General features: G+C 38.0%; 1 protein-coding gene across 4 annotated transcripts in view; it reads left to right on the plus strand.

Moving 5' to 3' along the window:
* Window positions 1-20,054, plus strand: part of RBPMS (RNA binding protein, mRNA processing factor) — a 171,027-nt gene that overhangs the window by 69,082 nt on the left and 81,891 nt on the right. For all 4 annotated transcript variants that reach the window (XM_021694105.2, XM_021694104.1, XM_044912829.1 and 1 more), the window contains exons 2-4: window positions 3,310-3,387; window positions 6,313-6,351; window positions 7,571-7,633. In XM_021694105.2, coding sequence (XP_021549780.1) covers window positions 3,310-3,387; window positions 6,313-6,351; window positions 7,571-7,633 — 180 coding nt within the window. The remainder of the gene's footprint in view (window positions 1-3,309; window positions 3,388-6,312; window positions 6,352-7,570; window positions 7,634-20,054) is intronic.

The following is a 20,054-nucleotide window of genomic DNA, read 5'->3' on the forward strand; positions in this document are numbered from 1 at the left end:
TTGGCTGCATAATACATTTTATTGATGTATATGAACCTTAATTTATATCAAGTAATATTTTATTGATAACCCCCAGAGTTCTGTTGTATTTTGTTGGTAAATTGTTTGACTTTCAAGTTTGTGGAGTTCTTTTTCTTTAGAACAATACTATAAATGGTAGTTTGTTTTATAAGTTAACTCCTTGAATTTTAATTGGTACCTGTTACATAGCTAAGCTTCCCTGATGGACAAATGGGACTCCAGGGCTTAAACCATAGGATCAGCTTATTGCATTATTTCCTTGGAAATCTTTATAATCCAGTCAGCACCTGGCATAGTGTCAAACATATTGGGTACTCAGCAAAATCGGAATGAATGGGAGCTGGGATTCCCTCTCTACTCAGGTTGTCCTGGCTAGAGTGGCCAAGGACAGATGGTGTTTACTTTTTTGGACTGTGGGAAGACAGTTGTGGATGGCAGGGAGGGCACACTGGATGGCAGGATTCCCTCATCAGCTGTGTCTTTGGCACTTGTCCATAATTAGGCTTTAGCTTTGATAAAACAAAGTTCCTGGAAAAAGAGTTTTTATCACTGGCAAAGTTGAGGGAGATGGGAGAAGGCAAAAGATACATTGAACAACAAACTTGACCTAATGGACGTTTGTAAAACATACTATCCAAGAGCCACAGAATACGATTTTGTTTTTAAGTACACAGCATTTAAATCATGTTCTGGGCCCTAAAACAAGGAATTGAAGGGCAGTTTTTTTTAAAAGTTAAGCATATACCTACCATATCATTCAGCCCTTCCACTCCTAGGTATTGAACCAAGAAGATAGAAAACATACATCCATACAAAGATTTGTACAAATTGATACATGACTGCCCCTACCCTAAAAGCCAAAAACTAGAAATAACCCAAATGTTGTCCCATCAAGTGAATGGATAAATGAACTGTGGTATATCCATGCAACAGAATACTACTCGTCAATAAAAAGGAGTAGCCTATTAATACATGCAGCAGTGGATGATGAATCTCAAAATAGTTATACAAAAGTAAAAGAGCCAGACAAAAAGAATAAATACTTCATGGTTCCATTTGTATAAACCTTTAGAACCTATATACCAATTAATTAATAGTGGTAGAAGGCAGATCAGTGTTTGCCTGGGAATGTGGATGGTAGAACCAGGGTGGCAGGAAACTTTTGGAGGTGGTAAATATGTTTATTATCTTGATTGTTGTGGTGGTTTCACAGGTTATACGTATGTCAAAACTTAACCAAATTGTAAACAAAAAGTACAGTTCATTATACAGTTGACTCTAGATCCATGTGGGAGCTAGAAGGCACTGATCTCCTGCACAGTCAGAAATCCACATATAACTTTTGACTCCCTTAATGCTTAACTCCTAATAGCCTACTGTTGACTGGAAGCCTTACCAGTAACAAACACTTGATTAGCACAGGTTTTGTATATTATATATATATTACATACAATAGTCTTATAATAAAATAAGCTAGAGAAAAAGTTATTAAGACAATCATAAGGAAGAGAAAATACATTTACAGTACTATACTGTATTTATTGGGAAAATCTGCCTGTAAATGGACCCACATAGTTCAACCTGTGTTCAGGGGTCAACTGTGTATCAATTATAGCACAATAAATCTAAAATATGAATGAATAACAATAAAATAAGTCCTTCGTGATTCTGAGGCTGTTTACATCATCATAGTGTTGGTTATACACCTGTCTGCAGATAGCATGACCTTTTACTGTATGCTGCATCAATACAAGGGCCTTGCTTGCTGATTTGTGCTTCTTCACAACCAGAATCAATGGAAAGCGTTAGGGTTCTAGAAGATCTCCCTTTTCACACTGAGGAAAAATCTAGATTTATAGACTGTTAACAATTGAGCATTGAATTTTTCTTTAGGTAGCAACATGATTTCTAATGAGGAACTCAATCATGTTGTATCAGCTGGAGTAGAGAAGAGGAATAGAAAATTGGGGGTGAAGTCAAACTCCTAGAAACAGAGTAGAATGGTGGTTACCAGGGGATCAGGATGGAGGAAATGAGATGTTGGTCAAAGATTACAAATTTCCAGTTAGAAGTTGAGTAAGTTATGGGGATCTAATGCACAGCATTGTGGTTATAGGTAACAATACTGTATTATATATACTCAAAAGTCACAACATTGTACATCTTAAACTTACTGTCACATGTCCATTGTATTTCAAAGTTTGGAGGGGGAAGGTGTTAGGAAACTTGACTAAAGGCACACAAAACTAAAATAAGTAGAAAGAAAACATGGTGATTTCTCCTTGCCTGTTGAATGAAGACCAGATTCTCAAGCCAGTGACTTGTGATGTCCCCTGTAGTTGGATCCACAGCTACTTGTTCGTTTTTGGCTTCTCCTTCTCCCAGGATATGCTGTGCTATCCCCTCCTTCACTGCCTTGGTTAATGCTTTTCTGTGCCTCCGAGTCTTTTCCAATTCCCCTCACCTTTTATATCCGTGTGGTGAGATTTTACCTATCCTTTAAGTTCCCAGTCAAATGCTAACATGTTTTCTCTGATCCTCCCAAATGGAAGTGTGTCATCTGTGTTCTCTATTTTAGTAGACACTAATCACATACTTTGTATCTTAGGCCTTATGGGTTATAGGTCAGTGAGGTCTTCCCTGCTGTTTTGGAACTGAGCAGATGAAGAGTTCTACATTTTGGCTACTATTTAGATGTGTTTGGATTATTTTTTACATGTATTAAAATTATCAGGGTGTCTGGCTGGCTCAGAGCATGTGACCCTTGATCTCAGGGTTGTAAATTTAAGCCCGGCATTGGGTGTAGAGATTACTTAAAAATAAGATACTTTTAAAAATGACTGTAATTATTAATGCCGATGAGGGAGGCAAGGACAAAACAAGCAGGAAAACCAAAAATTGTTCTGATTTAATTTTGAACCATGTTGTGTTCATTTGATTTAGAGCAGAGAAGCTGTAGATTTACTGTTCTTGAGACTGTTTTTCTTCTTCTTAAGCTGATATTTTAACTATGTAGACCTCTTCCCTTCATAGTGTCAGAACCAGGTAATGACTGATCAGTTTGTAAATTTAAATCAGCTAGAGGTAATTCATTCTGAGTAATCCCATAGAAATATCCAAGAGTTGGTCTAATGGCGTCTTAACATAGAGTGTTCATTGGGTTACGGAAAGAACACGAATTAGGTGGGGTTTGTGAAATATATGAAGACACGTATTTTTGAGATTACAAGTGAGAGCTGTTCTCTAGATTGTACAGTCTTGTGATCACTCCTCATATTTATTTTCCAGGTCCGGACCCTATTTGTCAGTGGTCTCCCTCTGGATATCAAACCTCGGGAGCTCTATCTGCTTTTCAGACCATTTAAGGTACCTTTTCTTTTTCAGAAATTATAAAAGGAGACAAAAAGTGTGTGTATAAATAAGCTTCATGTGGGCTTTTTGCAGGAAGAAACATGTTTGAGAAAGCATCTTATAAAGTAACCTTTTTTTAAAAAGCGTAGTTAGTAAAGGAGATTTAACAACTCAGTTCCAGTGTGCGGTCTCAGGAAAGACTGAAGTTGCCTTTTGTCCTCCCCAATAGCTAATCTAGATAAGTCTCTTTCTTTACTAATAACGGGGACATGCATCTGGCTCTGTTTAGAACAGTTTTAGTGTTCTCCCTGTTTATCGTTTGCCAATTGGGAGTATTCTTCTTTTTTTTTTTAAGATTTTATTTATTTATTTGACAGAGACAGCGAGAACAGGAACACAAGCAGGGGGAGTGGGAGAGGGAGAAGCAGGCTTCCTACTGAGCCGGGAGCCCGATGTGGGACTCGATCCCAGGACCCTGGGATCATGACCCGAGCCGAAGGCAGTTGTTTAACCAACTGAGCCATCCAGGGGCCCGGGAGTATTCTTCTGAGTACAGCTCACCAAAAATACTATCAATTACTGTTACTTATATTTCCAGTGAAATAAGTCAAGGCTTATTCCTACAAGGTTTCTTACTAGTTGAAATATTGTTAATACTATTCTTCGGATACATAAGTTAATTACCCTTTCATGAACTAGACTAAGGACCTAACCACCATTACTTTTTCTGTGGAAAAATGTCCCAAATTTCAAACAAAGTAAGACGAAGTTTTAAGGAGTTACTTGTTATGCTGATACATAGTGTAGTACTTAATTCAGTTGCCTGTCCATTGGGACTATTGAGATAAAAATCACTTGAGATAGTTAATGTTGCTAGAATTGAAAACTTACCAGAAAATTGGACAAAAGCTGAAAAAACCATGCTGTCAAGGAGAAGTCTTGAAGGCTAACCTGTGGGGAATAAGAGAAAGCTGGAACTGGGTGGATTGTGGGCTGGAGGCCTAGGCCCTCAAGGAGAACACTTGGAAGTCGTGATAAATTCAGGGCTTGTGTCTGGTCCTGAGAACATGGTAGCAGCAGTGCCTGGCTAGGGGCACACTTATGATTAGGTGGCAGACCATCTTGATTAATGATTAAAGATCCATCCTGTCGAAGCAGGACCCTAGCCGCAGAGGCAAGACAGGTTGGGGGACAGGATCTAGCCTTTCAAGGAGAGGGACAGTAAGGTGTGACAGCTGAAAACACTGGGTAGGAAAGGAAGGAAGAAGGTGGAAGGGGCAGCCAGTTAAAAGCCAGCAAAGCTAAGAATCTAGCTTATGCGCTAGTAAGGCACCATGTAATAGTAGACCTACCTCTGTTCTAATAGCCATCCCCTTACTGTAACAATGATGACTATACAGAGGGAAACAGAAGGGTTAGACATGAGGTCAGCTGAGAGGAAGTGGGAAGGAAAGATGTTGGGGGGAGTATCAGCTTCATAGAATTTCCTGAGTATCTTCTGCAGGGTTGCCATTTTTACTATTTGTCCCTTTCATAGGATGGGGACTTTTTAATGATCTTACTAATGGACAAAATACTGGAGATTTAGCCAGCAGACCCCTCATATGGATTATTCCATTTAATTTTTATCATAACCCTTTAAAGTAGGTTGGCCTCTGTTTTTCAAATGAGGAAAATGAAACTTAAGAGCAACTGAATAAATTTTGCTCAGGTTCACACATAATAAATGGCAGGGCTAGGATTCAAACCCAAGCAATCTGACTCCACCATCCGTGTTCTGAAGTAGTCTGTGATACTACTTTTCTGTTCGTGGCTAGAGATCACAATATATTGCTACCAGTGGTGTTGTACTTGAGTGAAATATCCATTTGTCCTTTGCCTCTGAGGCCTTCAGGGTGTTTAAACCTCCAGGTTTCTCAGAAAGCACCTTGAAAAAGGAAGAGGCAGGGCTGTGAATCATGACCTCTCTGGCCAGAAGAGCTCAAGGTCTTTGAGGTAAAATGTTTACAGTAGCTAATTGGTAACATAGTTCTCTGCTGGGAAGATAGGAGGATGAATCAATCCCAACATCCTGCCCAGAAACCCCAACGCAAGAGTCAGGACCCTGGTACATTCCTAACAACCCTTTTTTAATTAAAGTCCCTGGAGCCTGACCCTCGTCTGCAAATCTGTCTTGGCACTGATCTGTGCAGTGGTCAATCATGTCAAATGGTGTTTTTCCCCTTGTGTCATCCATCAGTGCAAGCCACCAGCCATTGATTATTTTCAGAAATAAACACACTTTGTTATCCTTATCCTCAGGAGCCGGGAGGGAGTGAAAAGGGAGGGGTTTCTATCCTCCTTGAGGGTGGGCTGAAGTAAGAACCCAACAGGGAATTTTTGTATGTCCCAATCAGAGTACCAACATGAAAACTAGCTGCTTCAGTAAGTAAGCAAAATAACTCAGAAGAATTCAGTATCACTACCTGTGTAGCTTTTCCTGGCAGTTTTGAAATTTCAAGTAGTAAGTTCTACGTAGGACATTCTGAATGTTTTAATGTTATCTTATAGCAAACACATGACCAAGTCCTCACCCTTATCTTCCTATCTTATTAAATTTACTCCCTTCATTCTCCTAGTTCTGTAAAATGAGAAAGATCTGTTGAGAGAGGAACCTGTTTTCCTACCATTGTACGATTTCATGAAAAAAAGGAAAACAAACCTAGATATACATGCATAAATTTCAAGGTATGATTTGTTTTAGGCCTTAAGGATGGAAGCATCGGCACATATATGCATACGTCTATAAAATCTGCTTTCTCAGTTACCTTGAGGCATTTATAAGAAGAGTTAGTCAGTAGTCATAACGGACTCATTTTTACTTGAGCAAGTTGCTATTACAGTTGCTTTTTTTTTTTTCCTAGTAATTTTTTTCGTCTAAATTTGGTTCTTAATTTTCAGGGCTACGAGGGTTCTCTTATAAAGCTCACATCTAAGCAGGTAAGAATTTCAAACTTGCATACAAAATGATGACCTCCACAATAAATTTGAATTGACTTTCTTCAAGAATGTTACTGGGTCTCAGCATTCTCCTTTATAATTCTCATTAGGATTTAATTTTTGTTGTTGATTTAAAATTGTGAGATTAGTTAGGAATTAGCACAGGAAAATGATTGACAATTATATCCCTGAGGAAGGCAAATGGCAAACATAATGCATCCAGCATGATTATATTGGGATTGGTCTGTATATTCAAAAGAAATCCTCCAAACCCACTTTTATTCCCAGTTCTTCCTTTTTTTTAAAAAAAATAAGGTTAAACAGGCAAACTTTCACACTCAGTGTAAGTATCTCTTGGTGAAGAATCATGCTGTGTTTGAAACTTCTAATCACAGGCAGAGTCCCAAGTCTAGGGTGGAGCACAGAAGGTGCAGAATGGAGAATGGTAATCGATGACCTTGATAGTTTCTATAAGTTTCTTAAAATTTTTGGCTGTATGTTTCCCCCCCCCCAAAAAATGCTGAATATCCAGCATGCTCACCTCTCAGTCGCTTTTCATCTCTCAGTAAGGTATTCTTTGATTCATCAGGAATAAACTATGTTGCAAGCATCTTTCTGGACTAAAAGATTGAGTCCACAGGGATTATCACCCCTCTCTGTTGAATTGGAACAATTTGGTTTACACCTAGTTAAACACAGGACTTTTTAAAGGTATCCCTTGGGATTTGAGATGGAAATGTTCATTTTATAATTTTGATCATGCAGTGAGAGTACAGGGCTTTTATCATTGTGTCATTGTATTCCTTGCACTTACAGTGTACCAAAAGGTGATTCGGTTCTCTTTCCATTTTAAAAGATGAAGAAACTGAGGTACAGTGAATTTGATTTAGGAAAGTAGAGCCTTTTGACCCAAGTTTTCCTCTATTCTCTTGTTCACTGCTGCTCACCTTCCAACCCCTTCTAGATTTTTTTTTTTTTTTTTATGATTCTCTAAATCCCCAGCTGTGCCCTTGAAGAACCACCCTCACAATCCCTTTTGATTCATGTTAGAAATTTGGCTAAGCCACTGCGTCATGATTCTTTTGAACTGGCTTTCTTATTTCTACCCATTGCCTGTGGTCATTTCTTTATCTTAGCTCTTCGGTTTGACATCACCTTTGACCCAGAAAAATAGATATCTCCTGATTTGTTTTTTCTTCATATTTTTTTCTTTCCTCAGCCCGTAGGTTTTGTCAGTTTTGACAGTCGCTCAGAAGCAGAAGCTGCAAAGAATGCTTTGAATGTAAGTAGTAATGATGTAATCATTGGTGTTTCCTTGTGAGGTGGTGGGAGGCAATAGAACGTCTTTGGACAGGAAATCACTAGAGGGAATATGACTGCTCATTCTAATAGGAGGGATTCATTCATTTAATCAGCCATCTAAAGAGATTTTTTCCTTGAATTGTGGTCAGATGTGCAAACTACTGAATAATGCTTTGCTCTTCTCCAGCTTTTACTGTAATGCTCAAAATACCTGGCAGTGTCTTATTCTAATTTAACCCGGTCACTCCCCATGGTAATGTGCAGCTTAGTTTGGCCATCATTATACTCTCAAAGATTAAGCCTAACCCAAGAGTAGATGAAAACTTGGCTTTCCTCATCTCATGAGGCTTCCATTTTAGGTATGTGGGTTTGTGTGTGGTTTCTTTTTTTTTCTTAAGGTTACAGTCTTTATTCTCATTGTTTTCCCCAAAGACATTCTGCATTGTGCTATAATAAATGGTTGTCACCTATAATTGAGTGGAGATACCTGTGTTTGGTTTGTAGGCATCTTGTCTGCCATATGTTTTGAAGCTTTTGCCAGCTTCATTTTAGAAAATATTTTTCCCCTTTAGAGTGCTGAAAAACAAAACAATTTAAGGGGAACCAAGCTGAGAGAAGGTGAAAGGAAGCAGAATAGGAGTTCCAGAGGCTGCGGGCTGATTCTGAGGTGAAGAGTGATAGTGAAAAGTCTGGCTCCATCCTGCTCCAGGCAGTCGGCCTAAGTGGCCATGAATAAGGGTTGATGAAAGCGACCAAAAGAGTTTAGGATGCTTTTTAAGAGGCAAGTGGCCACTTGACTGGTGCAATCTGAGTGTCATGGCCCTTGTGTTGCTATGGAATCTACAGGTGCCCCTCACAGCCGCTCCTTTTGAGCCCCTGGATGCTAAGGCAGACCATGCTGAGAGAGGGCTCTAGGAGAGACCTGGTATCCTGGAGACTTGGAGGCCCAAGGGAAGGGGCCTCCAGAGGGGTCTGTTTACTCAGCATAATGGTCATTGTGACACAGTCTTGAAAGGTTTTTAGGCTTTGAAAAAAACGTATACTGTCTCAGAAGAAATGGCTTGCTGCTTATTGTTGGTTTTTCATGAATGTCTTTGGAATCCAGGAGCTCCAAAGAGCTCAGCATTTGCCTGGATTTGGGTAAATAACCTTCCGGTCAGAAAGACTGCTTCCTTACCCTCTTTGTCTCCCACAGAACAAAATATCAACCAAGTATTTATTGTGTACCAGGTGGTACACACTGAAGCACAGTATGTGATTGAATATTTTGATATAGAAATTGTTTTGATTTTATCACTACATAGAGCCAGAATTTTCTCAGTATAACCAAATTTTAAGCTTCTCAATAAAACTAGGCTTTTATTTAGATAGTGGTTTTCTTTCATTCTTACCAGGTAGCATGTTTCTAACTGCAGAACTGTTCTGGGTCCTTCAAAGTTAGGTGAAGTTTTCACCAGGCTCTTTTCATTGTTCTTCTAAAGGAAGTAACAACAGTTGAAGCTTGTTTACAGAGTGGACTCTCTTCGGCCTGCCTTGACTGTCTGAGGAACACTAGGCTTTTATAGTGACTTCTCTCATCTGACAAAGGCAACTTTCCCTTATGGGCTAGGATTTGTGTTTTTGTTTTACAGAGGTTTGTTTTTAAACTGCTTAAATGGTCATAGTCATAAACCGTGTTTCCTTGCCTCAGTAAGCAGGGGTATAGCAAACAGTTTCAATTTTTCTTGGTGTCCAAGGGTTCTATCGTTACCAGTAATCATGTTTTGAGCCCCCTATTGTACCATAACAGTAGAGGTGTTTAAGTCCATCCCTAGGCCAACTGGCCCCAGATCATTGTGCTTTCGTGTCCTGATACCTGGTTTTAGGTTCAGCTCTTCCTTCTTTTTCATTGGCAGTGAACCTTCCTTTAGCAGCATCTTCCCCCTTATTCATTAATGTTCTTTTGTTGCTCATGTATTAATAACTTGGGAAGAACTCCAAGCGAAACTGTTTAAATACTGTTCTGTGGATCTAAGGGTAACTCTTAATATTTGTGAATTATTGAACCTGAGCTTGCTTCTGCTCAGAGACTGACTTGTGAATGCAGGGCATTTATTGAGCTCATGGTTGATTTCTTTCTTGACATTTTTTACTTTTATATATAAGGTATTAGAGGTCTTTGTACCTCAGAAACCGTCCTGTTGTTCTGGGAATAGAGACCTTGAAAGGATGGATGGCTCACTCAGTCAGGAAGCATAGATTTAAAGCTACAACTAGAAGCAAGCCTTTTTGCATCTTAGTCCTGTATACAACATCTTGCTGCTTGCTTGGTCCATGCAGTGCTGCTGCATTTTTCCTGGTGGCAGTGACAGACGACGTATTGTCCAGGACAGATGGGCATGATAAAGTTTGGTGTATGTGACAACGGAGCGGGGTTTCTTTTCTCTACAGAGAAAATGGACCCATTCGGGATAACGTACTTAATCATGAAGCTGACAAATTTTCTCTATGATCCAACATATTACTCTCTTTTCAGGTCATCTTTCTAATTGGTGAATTAAAAACATACGATGCTCATAGCCATTACAAAATTTTCTCCTCTCATGTCATTCGTCCAGGCTTCTTTTAAAAACTTTTCCTCACATTCCTTTGGGGAAAAGTTCCATGTTGTAATGTTTTGTTTTATTCCACTATTGAGAAACTAAAGCCGCAGTCCAGTAAGTGCCTCTATATAGAATACTTCCCACAGTGTCATGGAACCACTTCTCCATGCCTCTTGTTTTTATTTCTCGGTCTTGGTTACTGTCTGGTTCAGTTATTAGTATTAATAATTAGTCTTTTCCCAAATGACTGATTTTTTAAATCTGTTTTCTTCCATCTTTAGATTATGCGTCAGTCAATTTGATAATTTTATGGAAAAACATGCTCAGATTGAATTAAGTGGTAACATTGAACTTTTATCAGAAGGTTACTCAAATCTTCTCAATACAGTATATTTTGTTTTTACAGCAAAAACTCCCAAATTAAGCTAAAAATAACCCAAACCCAGACTTCCCTTCAGGTTATCTATGGTCCCATTAATCCATATGATTAGAAACCCCATCCATTCTTTAACCTGACAACAAAATATCTGACCTATCCTTCACCCTTCATACACATTTGTAATTTCCATACTGGCAGTTTTCTGTTTTCCATGCTAATGAAAGGGGGTGTTAATAATCCAAAGTATCCATTATTTTTAGGCTTTGTTTATAATTTTGGAATGTAAATCAGATATGGTGAGTGATACTGAGAGTTAGCCTGGTTTGGTAAAAACTTGTGGAGATTTTAAAGACACAGGAAATAGAGTAAGTATAAGGATAAAGACCCAGAGCAGAAGTGAGAATGAGCCATCCCTGGCTTCCTACCAACTGTGAAGACCCCAATATTGCCACTGTTGCCTACTTAAAACCTTGTTTTAATAAATAAGAGTGATTTGTAGTTAATACTTCAGATCAACAGGCTTGTCGTAGTCCTTGCTTGTGTAAGTTTCCGTAACAGGCATTGTCTTAACGTGTTTGGGAATCACTCATCTAAAGTACAGTTGACCCTTTAACGTCACAGAGATCAAGGGTGCTAACCACTTCCTGAGTAGCAACAAAACACACACACTTAGACACACACACTTTTGACTCCTCCAAACTTAATAGCCTACTATTGACCAGAAGCTTTATTGATAATATAGTCAACACATATTTTATGTGATGTATATATTGTATATTGTATTTTTACAATAAAGTAAGCTAGAGAAAAGAAATGTTAAAATCTTTAGGGAAAATACATTTACAGTACTGTGCTGTATTTATAAAAACAAATCTGCATGTAAGTTGGCCCCCATAGTTCAAACCCATGGTGTTCAAGCGTCAACTGTACTTTAAAAGGTTGTGTGTGGACTCTGGAGTATATGTGCCATTTTGTTATCTCTCTTCCTCTAATTTTAAATAGTTGTTATTGGGCTAGGTTTTATCATAGACTCTATTGTAAATTATTATATCAGAATTAAAGAAGTCTGATGTAATCAAACAGTGTACATCACTACAAATTGCCTTCACAACTAAACATTGCCTGGATGAGCACAGTAATTTGCTTTACTCTCAAATTGGACTATTTGATGTAAATGATCTCCAATTATCATTGCAACCCCTAGTCCATTGGATTCTTTTTAAAAGTTTGAGTTACAACTCACATACCATATAACCCATTTAAAGTGTGCAATTCAATGGTTTTTGGTATATTATTTTTTAAATTATTAAAAAATTTGCCATTTTAATGCTTTTTAAGTGCACAATTCATTGGCATGAATTACATTCACCATGTTGTGCAACCATCACCACTCTGTATTTCCAAAAATTTTTCATCATCCCAAACAAACTCTGTAACCACTAATCAGTACTTCCCAACTTCTTCTTTATTTTTAGCCCCTGGTAACCTCTAATCTATTTTCAGTCTGTTCACCTATTTTGGATATTGAAATATTTGTCCTTTTGTGTCTGACTTCTTCCCTTAGTGTAATGTTTTCAAGATTCATCCATGTTGTAGCACGTATCACTTTCTTGACTCATACTCCATTATATGGCTCTCCCACCTTTTGTTTATCCATTCATCTGTTGATGGACACTTGGGTTATTTCCACCTTTTTGCTCTTGTGAATAATGCTTCAGTGAACATTGGTGTACAAGTTTCTGTTTGAGTTCCTGTTTTCAGTTACTCTGGGGTATATACCTAGGAGCAGGACTGCTGAGTCATATGGTAATTTTATCTTTAGCTTTTTGAGGAACTTCCAAACATTTCCATAGTAGCTGTGCCATTTTACATTCCCACTAATAATGTATATAGGTTCCAAATTCTCCATATCCTCACCAATACTTGTTTTGTTTTTTAAACTATGATCATCCTAGTAGGTATGACGTGATCATTGGGTTCTTGATAAATACTCTTGGACTGATTGCAGTAGTAGATTTGGGTTCTCTTGGAATCTCACATAACTTAAAATGTTTCTTTTAACAGGGATTAGTAACACTTCTTTTTTTGTGGTGGCAATTCTAATTAATTAGAACTGTGTTACCATTAAATAGTTTACCTGATAAGTAAGGGTGGGAAAAAGCCAACCATTGGGTTAATAAGGTAAGACTTAGGCTTTATATTCTTTTATGTACGACATGCAAGACATGAAGGAAAGGTATTTTCTCAAGGTCTAAAAAGACTGGAATAGAGATTGAAGAGCAGTTTGGTTTCAAGGGGGAAAAGGAGCAGTCATGTAGACTTCGAATGCAAAGAAGCCTTAATAAGTGGAAAATGAAGAGAAATTGAGGATATGTGGTATTAAATTCTTACTGAGGAAGTTTATCCATTCAGAAGCATGTATGATAAAAAATTTTTAGAAAAACTGTAAAATTTGTAAGAAAGCATGTTGAAAAGGTACTTCATAGTGTCACATGTTAAAAATAGCCAATCAAATCAGGGAAGCTTCGGCTTTTCCATCCCCATAAATTCCTGGCATTAAAGTAAATACTATGGTTATTTATATCACAATGATTCCAGCCTTGTGCATAATGTCAATTTTGTTGAATATCTTGAACTCTCCCAACTGTCAAATTACTAAACAGTATGGCATAATTGATTTGTTAGTTCTGTACCAGGTTCCTCATCACAGGTAGGGGTATTATTCACTTCCAAAGGTATTAAAAGGAAATCACCAAGCAAAAGCACTTGCAAATGTTCTAAATGTGAACCTCTACCACGAGTATACTTTCTTAGTCAAAAGATGTGGCCGTAAAGTACTGGTACAGACCCTTTGAGTACAGAGGGACACCAGCGGGGGTAGAGCATTTGACTGCAGAGGGACACCAGGGCAGTCAAGATAGGCAGTGACCACACAAAGACATTTTGGCTTTGGTTTGACAGAAGTAAGGACAACAGTCTCTGTTTCCTGTATCACAGGTTTTCCTGACAGGTTGTGCAAGTTAGGACTTTTGATCTTCATATTTGTACAGCTTGTGAGTTAGGTGAATTATTTCCACTAAACAAAAGTTTTCACAAACACAAGCATCCAGATGGCCTATTTCAGCTCCCCCTCACCAGGCACTATGTCAATATGTTTCTTATCAGTTTTAAAATTTTCTCCCTAAATTTCTCTTCGCCTGTTGCTCAATGTGGTTGAAGAGGCCCAATTAGTGTGATCCCAGCTGGGACTTTTGGATGGGAAATATGCAAGGCTGCCAGATGAGATCATGAGTCCAATCTAATGTTTATCTGTTAAATCTGTTTCTAACTGCTTACTCTTGACTTGCAAAGTTCTCAAGCAGCCGTTTGACGTCACTGGGCTAAGGGACCATGCCTGTGCCAGTCAGTATAGAGCTGCCATGATGCAGGGTATTGGACTCTCTTCTTTTTCTCCATGACTACATTCTTGGGTCTTGACAAACAGCTCAGTCCAGCTAGCCCCCTCAATGAAATTTGAAATAGGCGTCCACAAAAGTTACACCACCAAAAGTGACTCATAACTCAAATACAATATTAAAAAAATAAAAATAATAAATGCCCAGTGTAGGATTGTTTAATAAGTTCTAGAGTCTGTCAGATTGTTCTTCTGTGCTTTTCTTTATGATGGTCCTGCATTTTTGGATGGTTCTATAACCTCCCTGGGACGGTACAGCATATAATTTAAAAGTTGTTCTGAAAAACAACTAATGAAGATGAATGTGAGGAATTTGTTAAATTTCTAATTAGAGTCTTTGCTTGAAGAAAAGTGGGTTTATTTATTTATTTTTAAAGACTTTATTTATTTGAGAGAGAGACAGAGATAGAGCACAAAGCAGGGAGGAGAGGAAGAAGCGGGCTCCGGACGTGGGGCTCGATCCCAGGACCCTGAAGTCATGACCTGAGCTAAAGGCAGAGGCTTAACCCAACTGAGCCACCCAGGCACCATGAAAAATAGGTTATTTAAATCTACTAAGCATTCACAATAAGAAACTGGAAAACACAGTGCTACTAAAAGAAATCCTAAGGAAGTTTAAAGAAAGAAAAGTAGTCAGAAATATTAGCATTATCCTTTCCCCAAGGAAAGAAGCAAGAAGAGCCACAGATTCTCACAGATAAACTGGTTTACTCCAGTAAGTATATGTGGAAACCTCAAGTTCATTGGATATTACATGGCTTTGTGAAACAGCCCTCAGACTGCCTGGCGGCCTTTTTTGAGGTTGAGGATCTAACTTACTTAAACTCCCTTTTAAAAATGCTATCTTGTATTGACCTTGACCTTTCTCCATGGTTCTTCAGGTGTTTCAGAAATGCTGAGAATCTATTTGCCTCTATTGTAAATGTAAGTAGAAAATATAGTTAGTGTTTGTGGAACACGGAAGTGCAAAGAATGAGTTATTTGCTAGGACTCTTTTTGCTAAGAAGCCAGGGCAGTTTTAGAATGAACACTCTCTAGGCCATTCACATTGCTGATTGTTCTGCAGTGCAGCACATTTTGGCCCCTTAAATCACTCTTTATTGTAAAATCACTTTTATTTTTTTTAGTGAATGATCATACCATCCTAATGACTAGGGGTTACAGAGCCCCCTTCCACACTGGCTTTGTGTTTCTGATAATAATCTACACTACACAGATTTTAACTTTTGGTCCACAAAGCTTTTGTCTTACTCTGTAACTGGAATGCTTTAGAACATTTTATACACTTGGGGAGTAGGAATGGGACTTGACCCCCTCAAAATGGGATAGGGTGGGGTTTTTTTGTTTTTGTTTTGTTTTTCTAAAGATTTTATTTATTTATTTGACAGAGGGAACACAAGCAGGGGGAGTGGGAGCGGGAGAGGGAGAAGCAGACTTCCTGCTGAGCAGGGAGCCCAATGCGGGGCTCGATCCCAGGACCCTGGGACCATGATGTGAGACGCTTAACAACTGAGCCACCCAGGCGCCCCTGGAATAGGTGTTTTGACAAGACCTTTGTCAGTGATTGTGTTCTTACTTCCTTACAAGTACATACAATTTGAGGTGTTTTCTTTCTTTATACATAGTGTAAATTTTTCATGCCATTTTTAATGGATATTTAATAATTATTACATAGAAACATTAAAAACTTTGAAGTTACAGAACCACAATAGTCAAGGATTTTTATATACATAAAAATAAGTAGGGGAGAAGAAATAGAGTAAATCCTTCTGAAATATGAAGATACATATATCTGCAATGTAAATATGGGATTAGGAATAAGAAAACAGTTTTTGGTGGTTTTCTTTGAGAGGGGGAGAGAACGCATGCTTCCGCACAAGCAGCGGGGTCAGAGGGAGAGAATGTTAAGCAGGTTCCACGCCTAGCACAGAGCCCAGTGGTGGCAGTGGGCAGGGGTGGCTCCATCTCACAACCCTGAGATCGTGGCCTGATACCAAGAGTCAGACACTTAACCCACTGAGCCACCCAGGTGCCCCAGAAATAAAACAGTTCTAATGAACGTGATTATACTGACTAAAATCTTAAAAATAATACTGTCTGAGAAGGCTAATATTTATAGAAAAACCAGGAAGCATATTTTGAGGACTAAAATTTCTAAAAATGTAAGTTTCAATAGAGAATTATTGAAAAATTAAGTGGTACCTTGAGTAACCTGGACATTGAATAAAAGGTTCTGAGTTTTTTTTTTTTCCTAGCCATTGTGGGGCAAGTTAATTTTAAAGATGAATGTTTTAAGATTAAAAGATCTGAGTAATTCCCCTCGAGAATATAGTTGGGTAGAAAATTCCTAGTGTAAACTGGTAACCAGTGGTTCTCTTTTATTTTGAATCGCTTTAATCCATTTTGTCCTTTGTTTGCCAAACATAAGACATCACTCAAAAAGTAAATGGATGAATAAATAACACAGGACTTAAAAAGTAAATTTGGAAACATATTATGGGAAATGAAAATAAATTTAAATGGAATGGAATTCACTTCATGTTCTCAAGCAGAAGGTTAGTTTATTAATAAAGGAGCATAAACAGGCAAGGTATGAAAGTGTTTCTATACTTTCAAAAATAGGAATAAAAATTAGAGTTCACACTACATTACAGTAATTTTTTTCATAGAATTTTGGTATTCATATAGAAGGCCAATGTAATGTGCAAATGGACATTAAACCGAAGGCAGAAAAAACTATTCAGGATTACAGGTTATGGATACACCTCAATGAAAAAAGCAAACAAGGTTATGAAAGAGAATCAGGCTGTTTACACATCTTAGAATGCTAAATAAATGAATGACAAAACTAATGGAGGTTTTTAGGTTTAGAAAAGTCCTAGGTAACTATGGTAGGAAGATGCTGACTTTTCTAACACTTTACGATGTCCTCTTCGTTTATCTGTGGGCGTGTTCACCAAATTCTAAAAACATCCTTAAAATAATCTTAAAAATGAAATTCACAAATATTAAATATGTACTGTGTATTTGATATATTAGGGTAGTTCTGTGTGTTTGTGCAGAACATTGTTTCTGTGTTAATACCTGTGAAAAGATACTAAATCTCTACATTAAGGCTAAGAGAGGAGAACAGAGAAAGTTTCTTCTTGGTAACCAGTTACCATGTCTGGGAGGCTTTCTAGACGAAGACAGTGTAATAAAGGTGTCAGTCAAGCTGACCTGGTTCAAATCCAGGTTCTGCCGCTTAACTGATTCAAGGCCCTTCTCTGGACCGCAGTTTTCTTCCCATTACTATTTTTTTGATAATACCTATCTCAAAGGGCATATAAGGATCAAAGAAAATGAGATTTTTTAAAGCCACTGGCCACTCAATAGTAAAAATTCTGGTAATTGGGATGATGATCTTCACAAAGGACTGGCTTTTATTCCTTAAGCCCACTTTGCTACAGTCTGATTTTAAAATAATGTCTGTGGAATTCCATATTCCACTGGGTTCAGAGTACTTCTGAACATTGATTTATATTATAATGTAATTAATGATAAATTGATTCATTAGTCCTTTCTTGGAGTTTTTTTGGGAAACAAAGTTGAAGTGTTCTTAATATTTATTAATTTTCAATTATAGTGAGCCTTCAAAATATAGTGAGCCCAACAAACAGCCCCTCCTCTCCCTTTTCTGTCAAACTAATCGCGCACATTTCTTTGTCCGTGTCAGGTTCCATTTGAATCTGTTTAAAACCAAAGACACACATCTTAGAATGCTATATAAAAGTATTTTATTTAGCAGCCAGTGAGATTCCTTAGTTAATTTGAACAAGCCTTTTTTGCACGGAGAAGTTTAGCCCCAGCCCTGTCAGGTCACCAGTAAGTAGCCTTGAGGTGATACATCAGAATGGAGGCAGAGCGCTGATTTAAGTTGCTCAGAGGTGAGATCCGTTTAGACTCACTTTAGTTCGGCTCTCTACAGCACAGGAAGTACTTTGCAGTGAGCTTCCAAAGTTTGGACTTAACCTGTTCACGTTCTTTACAATAGCCCCAAACTCTTGTTTGGAAGGAGCTTCATAGAGTTTTTTAAAAACAGGTTTACAGAGCAAATGCTACCCTCTTTCCTTATTTCTGTATTTTTACCGTATTCATCAGAGAACAGACTTTTCCCACCCATGGATTGATTTATCTGTAGTGGCATTAATAAGTGACTTTGAGAACCAGATAATTTATTGATGTAGATGGCACTCATTTTTGTCCTCAGGAAAGTTGAGGGTATAAAGTTGTTGACTTGAAAAGTATTTTTAATACTTATTTTTAAACGTAATACAGCCTTTCTTCTTAAAGAATTGCCATTATCCTGTTGTGCTATCTACAAATCAGTAACAAGCTTATACATTTTCTCCTTCCTCTTGGTATTTGGCTTTAAGATGACCTAAACTTGGTTATGCATACGTTATGCATACACTGTGTAGGAGACTCCCCTGGTTCCTGTTTAGGGGTGGTCATTGCTCAAAAACTGGAAAGCAGAAACAACGGCTGTTGTAAAAATATACTTGGAGGCCTGTTGTGGGCTGTTATGTCTGTTCTTTAAATGGAAGTCTTATCCACAATGGTTTTGGAAAGTTAAGGCACCTTTTTTCAGTTGTAGAGTTTGTTAATATCAGCACTTGTTTTTCTCTCCTCCCTTCATCTTTTTTTCTTCTACATCAGCCATTAATAAAGACTCAATGTAAACTTTGCAAAATTATCCTTAAAGGAGATACAGAAAGTTAAGATGGTACCTCAAATGATCCAACAAGCACTTTAGGTGAACCTAAAAATGTGTTAAATGTATCTTCTTAGTCTGCCTACCTTACAAGTGGGACTTACTCTTCATATGCTTTTCTACATAGACATAGAATACTTGGTTTTATATCATTCTAAGACTCCTTACATTGCACAGTGTTAATCATCTAACATATCTCAGAATTCATAAGGTATTTTCATACAAACCCACACACCTCTTGTCTTATTTTGCCTGGCTTATGCCTAGTATGTGTTAGATACAGAGGCAGGTTGGTCTCCTTTTCAATAATTAGAAGATTAGTTTGTAATTAGTATGATTCGTCTTTTCCTTGAAAAGCTGATACCAACTTTGAAACCAGTAGCCCTTTTATCTTAAAGGACCTTTATGGTCATCTATTAATGACATATTGGAAATGTAATCAGTAAATATTTAGAAACTCCCTTCCCAGTTTAACCTGGGTTTTTGTACTTGGTATAAGCTGTAGGAGCACATGTGTGGCCTTTATGAAAGTGATGCTCCTAATTAATCCTCATTAGGGATTTAATCTTTTTGTAGTTAAAATAATAAATTTGCACATAAACACCCTTGCTTTCTCATCAGATATATTATGTGACCAAAGAAGTATATTTTCTAAATGGACCTGGTTTAGTAATAAAAACTATGGCTAAGAATAGGGTTGTGGTTTCTTCTGTTTTATTTTCTTTTTTCCTTCATGCCAAACGCACTGATTTAAGCCCGTTGATCTGCGCTTTACAGAGATAAACCATATAACCTAGAAATCACTTACACTGGGGCGCCTGGGTGGCTCAGTCATTAAGCGTCTGCCTTCAGCTCAGGTCATGATCCCAGGGTCCTGGGATCGAGCCCCGCATCAGGCTCTCTATTCAAAAGGGAGCCTGCTTCTCCCTCTCCCACTCTGCCAGCTTGTGTTCCCTCTCTCACTGTCAAATAAATAAAATCTTTAAAAAAAAAAGAAATCACTTACACTGACACACATTATGTTTTATCACTCAAAAATTTTTGCTACGACAGCCATAAGGCTCTGGACAAGTACAGGGAGATACTAGGTTGAGGCAGAACCTCTTTATTTCCCAAATAAGTGAAGTTAGCCATTAAAATTCTGAGGGTTTTGGGGTGTCCATGGAAGCAACAAGTATCAGACTAGATTGTCACTGGCCACCATTCCAAGTGGATGTGGACCATCACAAGTTT

The sequence above is a fragment of the Neomonachus schauinslandi genome, chromosome 2 (genome assembly GCF_002201575.2).
Source record: "Neomonachus schauinslandi chromosome 2, ASM220157v2, whole genome shotgun sequence".
In the NCBI taxonomy this organism is placed as follows: Eukaryota; Metazoa; Chordata; class Mammalia; order Carnivora; family Phocidae; genus Neomonachus; species Neomonachus schauinslandi.